The sequence below is a fragment of the Trichinella spiralis genome, assembly GCF_000181795.1.
Source record: "Trichinella spiralis strain ISS 195 chromosome Unknown Scfld6, whole genome shotgun sequence".
NCBI classification, from domain to species: domain Eukaryota; kingdom Metazoa; phylum Nematoda; class Enoplea; order Trichinellida; family Trichinellidae; genus Trichinella; species Trichinella spiralis.
The window spans coordinates 215,921-232,086 of record NW_003526945.1 but is presented as its reverse complement, the minus strand read 5'-3'; the positions used below and the strand labels follow the sequence as shown (position 1 = coordinate 232,086).

The 16,166-nt window shown below is 32.2% G+C and overlaps 2 protein-coding genes across 2 annotated transcripts; both read left to right on the top strand.

Annotated features, from left to right (window-relative positions):
* Window positions 1–4,823: 4,823 nt before the first annotated feature.
* On the top strand, window positions 4,824–12,974 carry Tsp_10055 (putative HEAT repeat-containing domain protein). The gene is made up of 16 exons (XM_003373161.1): window positions 4,824–4,888; window positions 6,180–6,326; window positions 6,381–6,465; window positions 7,463–7,562; window positions 8,145–8,218; window positions 8,280–8,386; window positions 8,702–8,823; window positions 9,123–9,248; window positions 9,305–9,414; window positions 9,784–9,981; window positions 10,104–10,196; window positions 10,251–10,433; window positions 10,875–11,101; window positions 11,193–11,322; window positions 11,636–12,333; window positions 12,917–12,974. The coding sequence occupies exons 1-16, from the start codon at window positions 4,824–4,826 to the stop codon at window positions 12,972–12,974; spliced, it is 2,523 nt and encodes an 840-aa protein (XP_003373209.1).
* A 937-nt stretch (window positions 12,975–13,911) lies between these two features.
* On the top strand, window positions 13,912–15,687 carry Tsp_10054 (putative protein-cysteine N-palmitoyltransferase HHAT). Its single transcript, XM_003373160.1, has 4 exons — window positions 13,912–13,946; window positions 14,064–14,954; window positions 15,005–15,095; window positions 15,427–15,687. The coding sequence occupies exons 1-4, from the start codon at window positions 13,912–13,914 to the stop codon at window positions 15,685–15,687; spliced, it is 1,278 nt and encodes a 425-aa protein (XP_003373208.1).
* The last annotated feature ends 479 nt before the right edge of the window (window positions 15,688–16,166 follow it).

Below are 16,166 nucleotides of genomic sequence, written 5' to 3'. Positions count from 1 at the left end.
TCTGCGGATGTTGAATTTGAAGCTATTGGCCATCCGCTTGAAAATGTACTTTAACAATGTTAACAGCGACATCACATTAATAACTACAAATTCCCGTGAACAATAAAAAACAATAAAAAATAACTTTAATTACACATATGAATGCCTAATTAACAGAACTATATTACTTCAATAAACATATTATACTTTTCTATAACGTTCCTTCAAAATGCATTCAGCCATAAATACATCACTTTCTCCTGCCATTCGGTTTTTCAAACAGAATACGCACAACAGTATACGAAAATGGTAAAAAATAATTATTATTTGATAAATTAATTAACATAAAAACAATTCAACATAGCTAGAAAGACACTATAACATGTATCATAATAAACATACTTAATTAAATGAATAACAATTGTCAAAAATAAAAACAATGGGCAAAATGATAATATAAGAAACCGTTATCGCGTGTTTAACATTAAAATTATTAACAAATTGTTTCCAAAACTAAATGCAAAAATTAAATATTTAGTTTCAACCTATCACTATCGGCAGCCATACTACTACTGTACTACAAAAAGAAAATAACAAAGAACTCACAACAGGAAATACAGTCAATAAGATTTTCAAGCAATAATCAGCAAAAATTATTTTTGAAAACATTCCTCATGAGTCAGAATTTACTTTGATTTTATCGAATTCAGTGAGCAATTATTGGAAAAGTCTAAACAATAATAATTACAATATTTTAATTGACAAATGCAAGCCGAAGTATTTCATGAGCGCTTGGGTCAAAATTAGAGGATAAAATGTAAACAGCATAACATATAACATTCAAATTAGCTTGGGCGACATTATATATTGAACAAGCACATGATAAGCGTAAATAAAAAATTACTCAGTTGTCTGTCAAATCATAACTGTTCAATTCAATAGCAAAAAATGATTTTCATTGTAATTATTCCTGAATGTTCCTTTTGTAATACAGCACCCTACAGCAAAAATTATTTAAGAAGTTTTTTTGAATGCTCATTATCGAATTAAATTTTTTTAAAATGATGACTCATTTTTACATATTTCAAATAATTTTCCATTTTTCAACCCATAAACGCGAAATTTGTTACAATGCAAATATAGCAAATTTCACCATTAAATTAGTAAATTAAATGTTGGATATTACCTAAAATCTATATAGGCAGAACTAACAAATTATTCTCTGCGTTAATCAACAAAACATTTTAATAATTGATAAAAATTTTTCAAGTACTGATCCATTTGTTTAAATGCACTTATAAGCGGAAGCAAATTGTTGAAAAATACATCCTGAGCATGGAGACATTAACTTGACTTGAATTGTTAATAAATTTAGTTTTATTAGCATCCTTAGTAAATTATTGCATTAAACAACAATGTATGACGTTATAACAGCTGCATTCAATTTTTCAATTTATTTTGCACTTATTTGACTATTGCCAAGCATTTTGAGAAGTTTCACGATTGTGTTAATTTACTGCTTATTAATTAAATGCAATTTAGAATAGCAGAAAAAAAGTGACCGAGAACGAGCAGAATGTTTATTCTGGTACGTTGAATATGAATAGTTCACAACCTCTTTACAAATATAACTAAGAATAAGTACTGGCTTTGCAAATCTACGTCTAAATTAAAGAATCACTTTTAGTTACATTGGGTTTTGCCATTAATATAGCAGTCAAATATCAACAAGTTGTTTCATATGTAAAATAGATTATCACTTCATATCGGTAGCAATTCAAATTTTAATTTTTTAAATTTCATTTACGAGGTGAATTTGAAAATTACTTTCAGTCAAAAAGCTAATGCAGCGTTAAAATGTAGTGCGCATTATTTAGGTCATATAACGCTGTGTGAGGATTGTTATTTAAATATGCAAAATAATTTCCCTTCATATGCATATTTTATCAGCAACTGAGCTCATGTTTGCTTGGCTGAGGTGGCTTACAACAGCAGCATAACTAAACAGCTGTGATCGATACGGAAGCATAAATTCATACTTCCCAAATATGCCTATCTCAGACTTACAGAATAAGGACCTATGAGGAATCACATACACCTTTCTTTGTATTCCGCTTCGTGTTGTCTGCGTCTTCTCTGGTATTTGGCTTCATTCAATAAAGTGTCTGCTTTATCATAAAGTAACACTTGCAAGTAATATGATTAATGAAAAATTGAATATTCAAATATGGTAATTCATATATAATTATTGGCGAAATATTAAAAATGTGTACACTGGAAGGAAGAAAACAAGTGAAAAAAGTCGCGCTGTTCAGTACTTAAAAACGGAATACTCTGAATGGCGAACGCAAATGTAGAAAATACTGCTTGGATCTACTGCTCGTCAAAATAGTAAATTGAACAGGCGCACGCACAGTTGTTGATAAGCCTAGTTTCAAAAACTAACAATTTCCATATTAGTCAAACAATCGTAACTCGCAAGACCTTGTTCAGTGAAAATTCATTAGCATACTAGACAAACAAGTAGCATCATTTAACGCTAATTGCCGAAGCCTAACTGTACCAAAACAACTCCAAATCACCGATTTTCACAAAACAGCTTCCCATCTCATATTGATAATATGACTTGAGAAATATGAATCAAAACAGAACATGAAATTAAAAAAATTACAATTTACATTTTACATATAAAACAAACTCGTTGATATGAACTAAGTGCTACAATTAGGGAAAGCTCAGAATAACAAAATAAAAAAATGTTCTTTTGCTTAGAGATAAAATTTGAACTATTTCAGACATAGTATTATTTATTTATGTTGTTCAACTACAAGCTCAATACCTATTTTCATCTGTGTTGTTGATCAATTGCGAATTAAGCAAAAAAAATTAAACTTACCTACATATAGATGACGTCTCAGCGGTGAGGACCATGGTTTTTGTTTGTGCTGCTGTAAATTAGAATTCATCATTTTCAAGAAATGAAAATAAGGGGATCAGAAAATAAAACAATTTCTTTCACAGATGTTGGTCTGACTTTCAAGTGGTGAAGATAATCTTCAGCCACTGCACACCACGAGTGAATCTACAATGCACCAAATGAACGCGTCCTGCGACTACTGCTGGTCACGTTAATTGAACAAGCAAAGCAAGCACGTTGTTGATGATCAAATTACTATGTCAGGGAAATCTGATTTACATATTAGACAAACAGCGTTCACATACGCAGAGTTGCACGATCTAGCCTCAATGCACCGAACATCAAAAATAATAAACTACCTCTTTTTGTGAAAATTTTCATTCTGATAATGTAATATTAAAACGTATAGCGTAAAATTCAACCTGAATTATTACATCCGCTTACTGATTTTAATAACCCATCCACAATAATGGACTACTGCAGTTGTTGAACATCTAAAACGAAAGGCATCCCTGGCAGATTGCTCTTTAATGCAGACATGAAATATAGACAAAATTACAGATACTCTATTTATTGTATTCAATCACGGTAGTGGATTACAGACTGCTTATTTTCATAAATTACAAAATAAGTGAAGGCAAAATGCAACTCACCGAATTAGACACCTTTTATGTCATCATTGAGGTCTGTCTTCTGTTTGTTGAGTAAATTATTTACAAGAATATATGTGTTTTTCAAAATGCGTTTTATGCATGCGTCGGGATTTGCAACGAAAACGCCATTATATTCAGTTGTTGCACACCGTTAGCCTCCAGTCAGTCGAATTGCTCAGTCAATTGAAGATAGTATTAACGGTGAGTAATGGGTAATAGAACACTTAAAATAAGATTACAATAAGGATAAAAATATGTTTTAAAACTCTATAAATCTTAGTGTCAAAATTTTTGGAAATTATAAAAACACATGTATTACTGTGATTATAAAAACACATTATAAAAACACATGACTACTCTATGTGAAGCATATAAATATAATATGTGTATGTGTGTGTGTGTGTGTGTGTGTGTAATTATTAATAAATGTTATGAAATGTCGTAATCGTAATAAGAAATAATGGAATATTATTGAAATTAATTTCGAATATGATATGATTTATAATTAGGAATAAATAATGAAAAAATGTTTGTTGGCTCTTTTTTTAAATTATTGAAATAATTTACTACTTTTCAGAATAATTTTATATAATTATTTGGCAGTTGCAGTTGTGAAACAGAATATTTTCATTTATATAAAATTTTAATTTTGGAATAAAATTGAAATAAATAAATGTGGTATGTGATTTGTGAATAGTAAAGATAAGATTGCAAAGAATGAACAGAATAAAATTCACTGTCAATTTAGAAATAATTTACCATCAAATTGTAAATTATGATAAGAAGTTGAATAGCCATTTGACGGGTACGGTGTGAGCATTTGTCCAGGTTGTCGGCATTTCATCAGTCAGGTGACTGCTGACAACTGTTAGTGTCGATTGCATTTGGTTATAGCCAACTCTTTGTTCGGCTATCCAAGTGTATATTAAACAAACAGCTGCTAACGTGTTAGCGTTAGCTGGCCGCCCTTTGACGCTGGTTGGCCACGTTTGCCGCAGTGAAAAGCTTCCGCAAGCCAGAATGGACGTTTCATTGAAGTTCTGCTTCTTCTTCTTCTTCTTCTTCATTATTATTCGTTTGTTGCTTTTAACTAATTTTTCTTCCGCTTCTTCTCATCCTAAAAGTCCAGTTGGAAAAGTTTAACTTCCATTCAACAACACGCACACACATTTTCGCTAATATTTATTTGACCGTTGTTGATTTGAGTGTATTTTTATTTATTTTATTATATTTTTTTAATTGTTGCTTTTCAATGAATATATATTGCCCTTTCAATGAGCGGAGATATTCCGCTTGATATTGACCAAATCACCGCTGATCAACTGATTGCTGTACTCACGTAAGTTAAAAATATTTTTTCTTTGTTTTTTTGCTGTATTAAATTTTAAATAAGATAAACACAAATTTTGTTTTAAATCAAAACTACATCAAGTTTATACATATAAATAACCTTACATCAACCATGTAAAACTGTAAGCGTTCTTCGAATTCAAACTAAATTTCAACCATATCATACATACAACTACTGTATACATGGAAAACTCTTGAATGTGGATAATGTTTTCAAGGATTATGTGTGCGTCTGTGTGTGTGTGTGTGTGTGTATTCATTTCATAATTTAATTATAGAATTATAATTTTCTTGTTGACAAAATTTCTGAGAAGTTATAAATTTTCTAAAGTAAAGATATTAGAGCTTATTTATGTTAATGCTTAAATTTAAAAATTTATAAGCAAAATAACTGAAGTTTTGCTGTCACCCTTGTGCAAACAACCACTGATAGCAACGAAGCAATTGTTTTACCATTTCTATTCGACGACATACACCACATTTCATTAAACAGCCTTTTTATTAATTGCTACAAATGACTATAACAATGTTCAGAAATTTTATTACAAATTATTACATACATACATACATACATACATACATACATGTTTTGTAATTTTGTAAAATGCATTATTATTCAATATGAAAAAGCTGATCTAAAATTTACGTTTGTTGAATACGTTGCGCAATCTCTTGTAAATATTTTGAAAAGAATAAGCATTTGCAAAACGGTTTCATCACCTATTATAATTGTTATCAATTACATTGGACTTATTTATTGTGAAAATTTCTTTATAAGCAGTATATAATATTATTTTCTTTTCAACTTTATGCCAGTATTTCAATAGTGCAAAGGGAAATCACTTCAGTTGATTTCATTTCAATAATAAAAGAAAAATAAAATCACGTACACATTTTATAAAACTTGTATAAAATTCCGTTTGTCGTTGTGTTGTTATATGTCGATTAAAACTGAATTCAAAATTATATTCCAATTGCACAATAAAGCAAGCAATCTGATGGCGCGCATGTGTTTCAACTAATAACAGAAGATTGCTTGAACAGAATTAAGCAGCATTATGTTTAAGTTTTAGCTTTAAAATCAAACCAACTTTCCACTAAGCTTTTAAATCGTAAAATCAGAAATGATATTTATTTCAGTCGCTTTTATTTTCTTTCTTATCGTATTTTTCAAAAGAAAAAAAATAAGCACAAACAAATGTTCCGTTACGTGATCATTTCAATTATATAATAAAAATTTTAGCATTTTCAGTTAACAAAGAGCAAGACTTTCATTTCAGCTTTTCACTACCTGTGCTTATTTACGTAATAGCTTTTATTGCTGTTGCTATTTACGATTTTGCTATGCAAACATCTGCAGTTGACATAGAATGCACGAGCATTTTTCTATCTGGATGCAGTTTCATACTGAAACATGTCATTCAATCGTAAGAGAGTGGAACAGTGGTAAAAAATTTTTCCAACAAAATCCTCATTACTAGCTTTACTATTTATTTGACTTTTGGATTCTATTCAACGCCTCTGGGGATTGATGTTGCCATGTGGACCACATGCAGGGAATGTGAGGTGATAAAAATTCCAATTATCATATTCAAATTATTGCCAAAAAGGGTTCCAAATATACTTTACACAAATTTACAAACGCTACGGGAGTTTAGAATGAAAGAAAAATATTTTTAACACATCAAAACTTGTTTGTTTGGTGGCACTAGCTTCTTGCTTGCTATGCTGCTTTTCTTCTCTTCTACTACTGCTACTACTCTTCGTGAAACTGCTTCAAGCTGCTTGACAAGGCTAGCAATTACGTGCTATTTATTATGCAAAAAAGAGTGCTTTATTATGCAATTCATTAAAATGACTTTTAAAAATTACACTTGCACAAGCAAGGTTGCAGCTTTTAAGTATTATTCACAAGCATTTTTTCCAGATAATTTGCCATTTGTAGTTTTCACTTGATTTTACCGAAGAACAGTAAAAAGGTTGTTTTAAACTTATTTTCAACAAATACATCATGAGATATGATAACTATATTCAACAAAACAGGAAGAATGTACTTTGATGCAATTTGTTATAAAATCTATTTACAAGAGGTGTGTGTGTGCGCGCGTGTGTGTATACATGCTAAAGTTTTGTCTGTTATTTATTAAAATTTCTGAAAATTGAATTAAAATTAATCGTCATTCATGACTTTTTTTTCGTTTTTGAAACAATATAAAACTGATGCTCAGACCTGTCGAGATGAGTTGAGTTGAGGAATGAAGATTGAATAATACTTTCATGAAGCAAAAGTCTGTTTAGCATTCAATATTTGCTTAGAAGCATTTTGTCTATATTGTCAACGGAATTTTCACTTTTAAAATTTCAAATGCGAAATTAAGAAAAAGCAACTTTCTTGTTTCAGAAAATGGCTATTGCAGAATATCATTCCAATAAACTTTATTTATTTATTGCCTTTCTGTAGTGAATAATTATCCAATAAAATGGACAAACATACAATGAGGAAATTTGGTGATAAAAGAAAAAATTTTCAATAGAAACATAGAAATATGAAATAATTATTTAGCGATGGATCAGAAAACCAACGAATTTGCGTGGTGCGAAATTTGCCTGGCTTTTTGGTCAACAAACTCAAACTACTCAGAGATGTTCTACCTACGGTGGAAGTAAGCAGGTTTCATTTTTCTGTCTGCACAAATAATAAACGTATGCGTTTGTTATGTATTGTAATTCAAGGCAATGCTGTGCTTATCGAATTGCGGAATGGACATCCAATTCGAGACCTGCGAAGTATTCAGAAGCATATTAGAGCACGCGATGGCAAAAAATGAACAAATATGCAAATCTATTTTGAAAATAATTTTCAAAGTTATTGACAACCAGGATTCCAGTAAATTGCTTTCTTCTATTTTACACTTCTTGAAAACATAGTATTCAAATTTTCACTAAATAATATACAAATATTCTTATCGACGAGTAATTTTAGCACGTAATTCTATTATTGCATGATTTTCTTTTTCAAAATTCTTTTTATAGGTTGAAAAATGAATTTTATCTGATATTTTTGTCAGTAAAAAATGCTAATTTAATATCGCTACATTCTTTAATCTAATTTTCATTTGACAATTTTCTGCGTTTAAAGTGATCATCATTTCCTATTCAATATTTATAATAAATTTTCGCACTGCTGCATATTTAAGATAATTGCAACATTTGCATATGTTCAGCACTAATTTTGATAATTTCAGTTGTTCGAGCAGCTTGGATGGAAATGATTATCGATGTTATCGACGTCATTTCGACCCCACTGCTGACAAGTGAAGTATTTGAACAACTACACAGCGTTGCTATTTATTGCGTCTATTTGGTTTTATATGTTATAGGTTTTACCAACTGCTTTGCAAAAATCTCAGCAAATGAATTCCATTTACGCTCGTTTATTTGGAGGGAAACTTCTTGGACAAATAGCACCTAAAATTTCACCTGACGAGTAAATAATAAATAAAACCTTATGAGCTTTTCAATCAGATGGCAAAAATTGTTTTTCAAATTTTATGAAAAATAATAATAACAAACATTTTGAAATATAAATTGATTATTATTCAAATGAACATGTTTAATTTGATGCCAGAGTGAGGCGAAAAATTCTACCAGTTGTACAAGCGCAGTGTCAAGATCCTGACTCAAGAATTCGAGCTACAGCTTGTCAGCAATTACCTACTATAGTTTTGTTTATCAGGCATGAATTGTGCTATTTTTGCATAACTGTTTTTTCTCATAACAGTAAACTTTTTGTATTTTTCAGTTCTGCAGATATAAAATCTATTTTGCTTCCTATGCTAATTGAACTGAACAAAGATGAAGATGAAACTGTCCGTGAAGCTGACTTTGAAGCAATTGTCAGCGTTTTATTTCGATTCGACAAAGGTTCGCTTATAACTGTATTAATTTTTATTATAATAACATACAAGAAAATCATCCAACTTTTTTGTAAACATGCTAATTCATGCATTCTCTAAAAATGACGGCAATTTGCTAAAATTTACTTAATGTTTCAATGTTCAATGTAAAACAACTTCAGTGTTAGGCTATTGAATTAAAATGTTTTAATAATTTCAATTTATGATAAACCAAATCTACTGCGCAATATCAAACTTTGTTGCTTGCAGCAAAGAAAACCGTTCATCAGTAAAGATAATGAAGTTGATTAAAAAATTGCAATTTAGAAACCCGCTCGAATATATTCATGCCAATAATAAAGAAATGTGCTGAAGATGCTTTGTTAACAAAAAGCACGTCTAGTTTGTTGATTTTGGCTAAAGTTCTGAAAAAGTTATGCGAGTCATTGGATGGTAAATGCTACTTCATAACCTGCGTATTTTGTCCTTTTATTAGATATGCTTTTTAGATAAGATGACAAATTCTGAAAAAACATGGATTATTGAAATATTTCAGCAGCTATCTTCGCTTGGCACAGAAGAAAAACCTGACGGAGAAGAGACTGTAAATGGAGATTACGTATGGAATACTCTTTCTTCTTCTTAATCTCTATTACGAAAAGCGATTGTAATTTATATCTTAAAATATGTGTTTACAACGATGTATATACTTAGGATTATGTTTCCAAACGTATGGATCCGAATATAGCATCGATCACATGTCGTCGTTCTGCTGCAGCAGCTATTTCAGTATGTTTCTTTTATCATTTTATCTTTCCAAATATTGTAAACTTATTACTAACATATTTTGGAATTTAATTTTTATATATTCAATTCATACCCTTTATTCATAAATAAAATGCACCAGAAATTTTAATTTAAACAGTTTCAACGATTTTTCTTTTTGCAATGCCTGATATATTTTAGCATATTATTGTAATTTTAATAGATTCTTACGGAACTGATGACTTTGAACGAATTTCGAACCTCACTTTTACCAGTATATCGGCGTTTATGCCAAGACACGGACAGTGAAGTGCAAAAGCAGGCGGCTTTGTCTTTTCACATTATAGCCAAATTTTTTGACCCGCATTCGTCAGAATTGATGGATTGTTTCATTGATCTGATATACTCTGGCGATACTGACGTAAGATATTTTTTCACTGACGCGTTTATACTTTTCTCTTATATCCTCATTTTTATTTGGATATGTTAATACAAACTGATTGTATAATTGAACATAAATTTATTTAACTGAACTCTTTTTAGGTAATAGAAGGTCTTGCTAAGCATTTGGATGAAACATTGAGTTATATGTACAAGACGTCCCCACCGAAGAAGGATTCAGAAATACCGACTCATGTAAGTTGGAAGTTCATAATTTAAATTTATCAATCTAAGTGAAATATATCTCAGAAATCACACCCATCTCAGCTCACTCGTGTACTTCTTGCGTGTAATCGTCTTATAAGAAATTCGAGCAATTGGAGATGTCATGAACAGTATATATTGGCTTTACGATCACTTTTAAGTTGTGTTGGTGAAGATGTGCTAATAACAAGCTTTGTTCCAATGCTAAAAGATGAAGTTTTGCACGTGGTTTGTGTTATCATTCTAATGTAATTAATATCAAGAACGATATATTTATTTATGTAAATTTTTAATTCAAGCAAGCTATCCCTTGTCGCTTTGCCTGCTTGAAAACTATGCTGACATGGATTTCGCAGCTCAAATGCAGCAAACAAGTTCAAAGTTTGGTGGATTTCTTTATAAATTGTACGTAACATTGTTTACATGTTAAAAATGCTTCAACTACCGTGAACAATCGAAAATACAAATGCTAGTTTTAAAAATTTATACGTTAAAACAAACTAATCCAGAGAAGGTTAGTTACTGTTACTAAAAAAACATAAGGAACGAAAATGGAGCTATTATTATTTATGCAGCATTTGCTAAAATCGTTGATCAGTACTGTTGAAGTATATTGAAGAAATCACGATCCAATAAATGAAATTTAATTAATTAATTAGTTTCAAATAGCACAATTTAAATAAACTTGAAAAGAGTTGCTCAATTGGACAGTTCACTTTTAATATGATATTCCGGCTGCTATTGATAGGCCTTCAGTGTCATAAAAGTGCCAAACGACGAGTATTGTATTTGGTGGCTTGCGAAATGGCAATTAAAATGGGATTGGTTGAACTGTTCAAAGAAAAGCTCTTGTATTCGGCATTAAAAATGATCGATGATCCTGTTATAGATGTTCGGTTAGATAATTCACATTTCAAATAATATAAAGTAGGTTTCACGATATACATATATATATATATTTACTGTGTTTAGTTTGAAATTATGCAGCCTTTTTCCAGTATTCAAGTCAGCGCTTAATTTGCCTAAAGAAAATAATCTCCTACTTGGACTGCGAGATGCTCTTTCGAAATTGGATGCTGTGGAAAAATCGGTTACTTTTAAACGAATTCGCGCTCAAGTAAGTGATTTCTAGTGTCTATTTGTGAAATAATTTTCGTGACCACACGCATACATGTATTTTCTTTTCCAAGGTACTTGCTGAAATAGGGGAAACACCAGGCAATCAAACCAATATTCATGCAGAAAACACAGAGCTGCCTGACAAAGATAAATTGAAAAAACCAACAGTGAAAACTACTGCAGTGGCCAGCGTTCAACCGATCGTCGCGGTGCATCCGACATCAATTCCACCTGCACCACCACCACCACAACAACAACAACAACAACAAAAACTGAAAAATGGAAACACGCTTAATGCAAATGTAAAAAAGCTCGATAAAGCAGGGGAAGCAGTTTCAGATACAAAATCTGGACACATCCCACGTGCAAGCAGTCGCAGGACGGCTGTTGTACAACCACAGCAACTGCTTCACAGAGATGCCAGTCCTCGACCAACCGGGCAATCTTACGAACGTGTTAGAACCAGACATATGACAGATTCTAAACCGACCAGTGTGGATTGTAAAAAGGCTAGCAACATCCCGGTGAAAGCCAAATCCGTTTCCCAAATTTCTACATCAGAAAACAAGACAGCAGCATACAAAAGAACCTCAGTGGACAAATCAAAGACAACCCAGAAGACTTCTTCAAATGAAAATCTAACGACACCGAACCAGAAGAATGCTGCTGCTGAAAAGCGAAAACTCACACCAGGATCTTATAATAATAGCACAGTATCGAAGAAGAATGTTGCCGCGGAAAAATCCAAAAATGCAGAATCACCGAATGCCCCACCGCAGCCGGTTGCATTGACAAAAGGAGGACCGAATGGAAAGAAAATTGTTGTCAAGCCTACTCCAATTTTGAAAATGAACAAGCCAAGCGTAGCTTCGAAGCCGCTGCGCACTCCAGCCGTTATCTGTACCGGAAGTGTGATGAAGTCCATCGCCAAATTTGAACAATCAATGGCCAAGCATCAGGAAAGTCTTATGAAAAAAACTACATCCCATCAATATCCAAGACGAATGAAGTGAGTCTATTTCAATTTTCAATCACAAAAATTAATTATTCAAATTTCTAAACATCAATTCTAAATACTAATGAAACGTATGTATGTGTGTATGCTCATATGCATTGGATAAACTGTAAAATGTAAAAGTAAAAGTCATTTAACAATAAGTTTACAGTTTAATTTTCTTTTCTTTTATTTTTTAAAATAATAATTACAACTATATTTTCAAAATGAGAACAATTTAGGTCAGTTGCAATATTATCAATTTAGTTGTTATCATCACTGTTTACATTTGTTCTAAATGTTCAAATCGAAATTAACATTTCATCTGTGATGTCTTTTCTTTGTCCAGCATCGAAGCAGAATAACAGAAAAAAGTGACAAGTGTTGTTGTTGTTGTTGTTGAATAGTAAAAGAAAAAATATAAAATATTATAATGCATATTGAATTTATTCAAAGTAAATTTTTAATATTTTAGCCAGAGTTTTACTTCTGACGCATCCGGAAAAAGTGGAGACGATAAAACAAGCAGATCGCTTGGTAATCGGTTTGCATTGAGAAGATGAAAAATTTACAAGATTTCAAATTTACATATTTCTAGAAAGGAGTGGCTCAACTTCAAATGTACTGAACACAATTCGAAATGGATCGCAGTCTGATTCTAAGAGAAGCTCATCTTCTTATTCATTGACTCGGGTAAAAAGTAGCAGCGTTCTGTACGTCCGTAATGGAAGTGGAGGAAATTCGCGATCCAGAAATGTTTAAATTTGATCTCAACTAGCTTCGTCAATCAAGTAGATTTATAATTTAAGTCATTTTCACAATTTAATGAAATTCAATAAAGCTCCTAATTTGCACGGATGCTTGATTTATTGTCGTGTTATTCAGATAAAAGTTTTCGTTAATTTCCACAATCAAAAACTATCTACAACAACGATACAACAATTGCAAAGCCTATTTCGCTAGAAAATTGTTGCAATTTTAACCAGATTTAGTGTGTCGCAAAAACAAATCGCCATCTTGATCGATTTCACTTTATTATTAACCTACTGTATAAGATATTATTCGACGCAGAAAATGTTGGAAAGCGTGTCCCCCTTTTTTTTCATCATTGACAAATTTGTTGAAACGGCGTCCTGCATTATTGTGTACGCATGTCAAGAAGTTTATGTCAAAAATTATTAATTTTTAATAGCTGGGCAGTAATAAATTTTTCCAAGTTCAAAAGAGCTTTGCCCTGTGCTCACAAATTGTAAAAAATATATCTTTTATAAATTCGCAGAATGAAACTTACATTCAGTGTCAAGGTCAAATGAGAAAATGAAATTCAACTTGAAACTCGTATATTGGAAAATGTTTAAACAAAGATTTTTTTATAATTATTCAAAGTAACGCATATGTTTTGTTTGCTGATATGAATTTATATGTCGACTGGTTAAGTGAAAAGAAGTCTGATATTATATGAAATTTGGAAATAAAAATATGATTTCATGGTGAATATTCACCATCAGAAATAAATAAATAAATATACCTATTAGAGAATGGAGGATGAAAAAGAGAAAATACTATTCGACCGGAGAGTAGTAGAATTTCAAAATGGAAAAAAAACCGATCGCTTACCTTGGTCAGATGTAGGTCGCATAGTTGATGTGACGCTTGTAAACCTGTTTTATAAGTGGAATAAAATGGATCGTAGAGGTCGTCAACCAGCAGGCATAATGTGCAGAAATGAAGACAAAGTTTTGAAGAAGCAATCGGCTTGCTTGTTGTCTGCCAGAAAAAACGACGGTGACGAACCACCACATCGTCGCATCGATGAAACGCCGTGGTGCAAAGCATGTACAAAGCTCTGCAGAAATCAGTTCTGTAGAGCAGAAGAAAAGACAACGCTTCAAATATCCCTCGCTGCCCAGTAGTGAAACTGCATTCTACTTTGCCGTCATCTCGTGTACCATTTTTTACACATGGTACAAAGTTTTCCAACTCAGTAATGAACCTCAAGTACAAAATAATACTGTAGCGCCGTTGACTAAGAGCCATTTATGGTTAATTGGTGATAAATTGAAAGATACGAACAATTATGAATGGCAACACTGGATCGTTTGGGTTAGAGAAGCTTTACCGTGGTATTTTTTGCATTCATTGTTATTTAATTGTACGGAAAAGTTGTTGGGAACGACGTTGTGGAAACGGTTCATGATTGTTTATTGGATTTTTGCCAGTTGGTATCTTTTTGCAACACACATTGTACTTACTGTATTCATTGCTGCGACGGTCATGTATGGCGCTGCTTACTGGTTGCGATCAAAGCTGGCCGTATGGACAATCACATTGGCCATACTTTACGTAGCTGTGGAAGGAATAGTTGATTTTGCCGCCGATCAGGATGCGTTCAAATCAATCAGCTTCATCGGTTATAAAATGTTGCAGTGTTTGAGTTTTTGCTTAGATTTGATTGATAATCAACCAGTTTGCGAGCATTTCTTCGACGGATTCTTTAAATTGGCCTGGTATATACTTTATCTGCCATATCAGCTCAGTTTAATTGTAATATATAAGAGATTTCAACCGGACATGGAACGTCGAAACAGCAGACAGATGAACTTGTCTCGTACATTACTATTTGGCATTCGTATACTGTTTTGGTATTGTTTTACTGAATTACTGTTGCATCATCTTTATTTCGAAGCCATCTCAATGAACGTAGAACTCCTGACAAGTATGCCACTGGACACGTTGTGTTGCATTGGTGCATTGATAGGGCAATTTTTCCACTTGAAGTATGTGGTCATTTTTGGCTTTCCCGCATTTTTTGCAAAATTAGACAAAATGACACCACCAAATGGGCCAATATGCATTTCACGAGTGACACTTTATTCGAATATATGGCGTCATTTTGACCGTGGATTGTATGATTTTTTCAAAGAATATATTTTTTTGCCAATAGCCAGACCATCGTTTCGTATAGAGCGCAAACTTGTCGGATTATTGCTTAGTTTTTCATTTGTACTTGTTTGGCATGGCTTTAGGCACAGCTGTATGGTTTGGGTTGGACTGAATGTGGTGGAAATTTTAATAGAAAACTTTGGCAAAGTGATATACAGTTTTCAGAGTGTGCAAAAGTTGCGCGAGAAGCTCATCAGTGACCAATGTTTCCGACGAATATTGGCTCTTTTGCAAGTGCTTCCGCTTTCGTTTGGCCTCTACAGCAATTACTATTTCTTGGGTGGATCAAAAGTGGGAAAAGTTTTTGTTGACCGAATATTTTGGGGTGAAACGTACCCGAAGTTCAAACTGCCAGCCGTGATATTAGTTACTCTTGGCTATTGCTTCAATCATCTTGCGATGGAAATTAGTAGCAGAGTGGACTGAACAATATTGCCATATTGTTTTCTGTTTATTCAAAATGAATTGTTAAAATATGTTTTTTTTTGTTGATGATAACTGCAGGAAAGCTTTTCCGAACAGGCGGATTGGATTTACAATAAAAATTATTCTATTTTTGGTTATGATTTACACAAACTGTGCTGCTAACCAAACATTTGACAAAATACAATTATTTAATATTTAACAATGATTATTTTGGGTCTACTCCACGAGTATACTTCAAAGGCATGCCGCTCGACATTTGATTGGCCTTAAATTTCATTGGTTTTCATGTCGGCTAAATTTCATTAGTTGCTGTTGCGATGAGTTTTATTCGTTGTCGCAAACCTAAATTTTTACTGGTTGTCATTGTGATGCGTGCTATTTGTCAAATTTTGATTTCATTTTAATGGTCAGGTTTCTAATATTCAAAGCTTTACTATTTTATGATATTTATGTAATAAAATTGGGGTGGTTTTACTCGG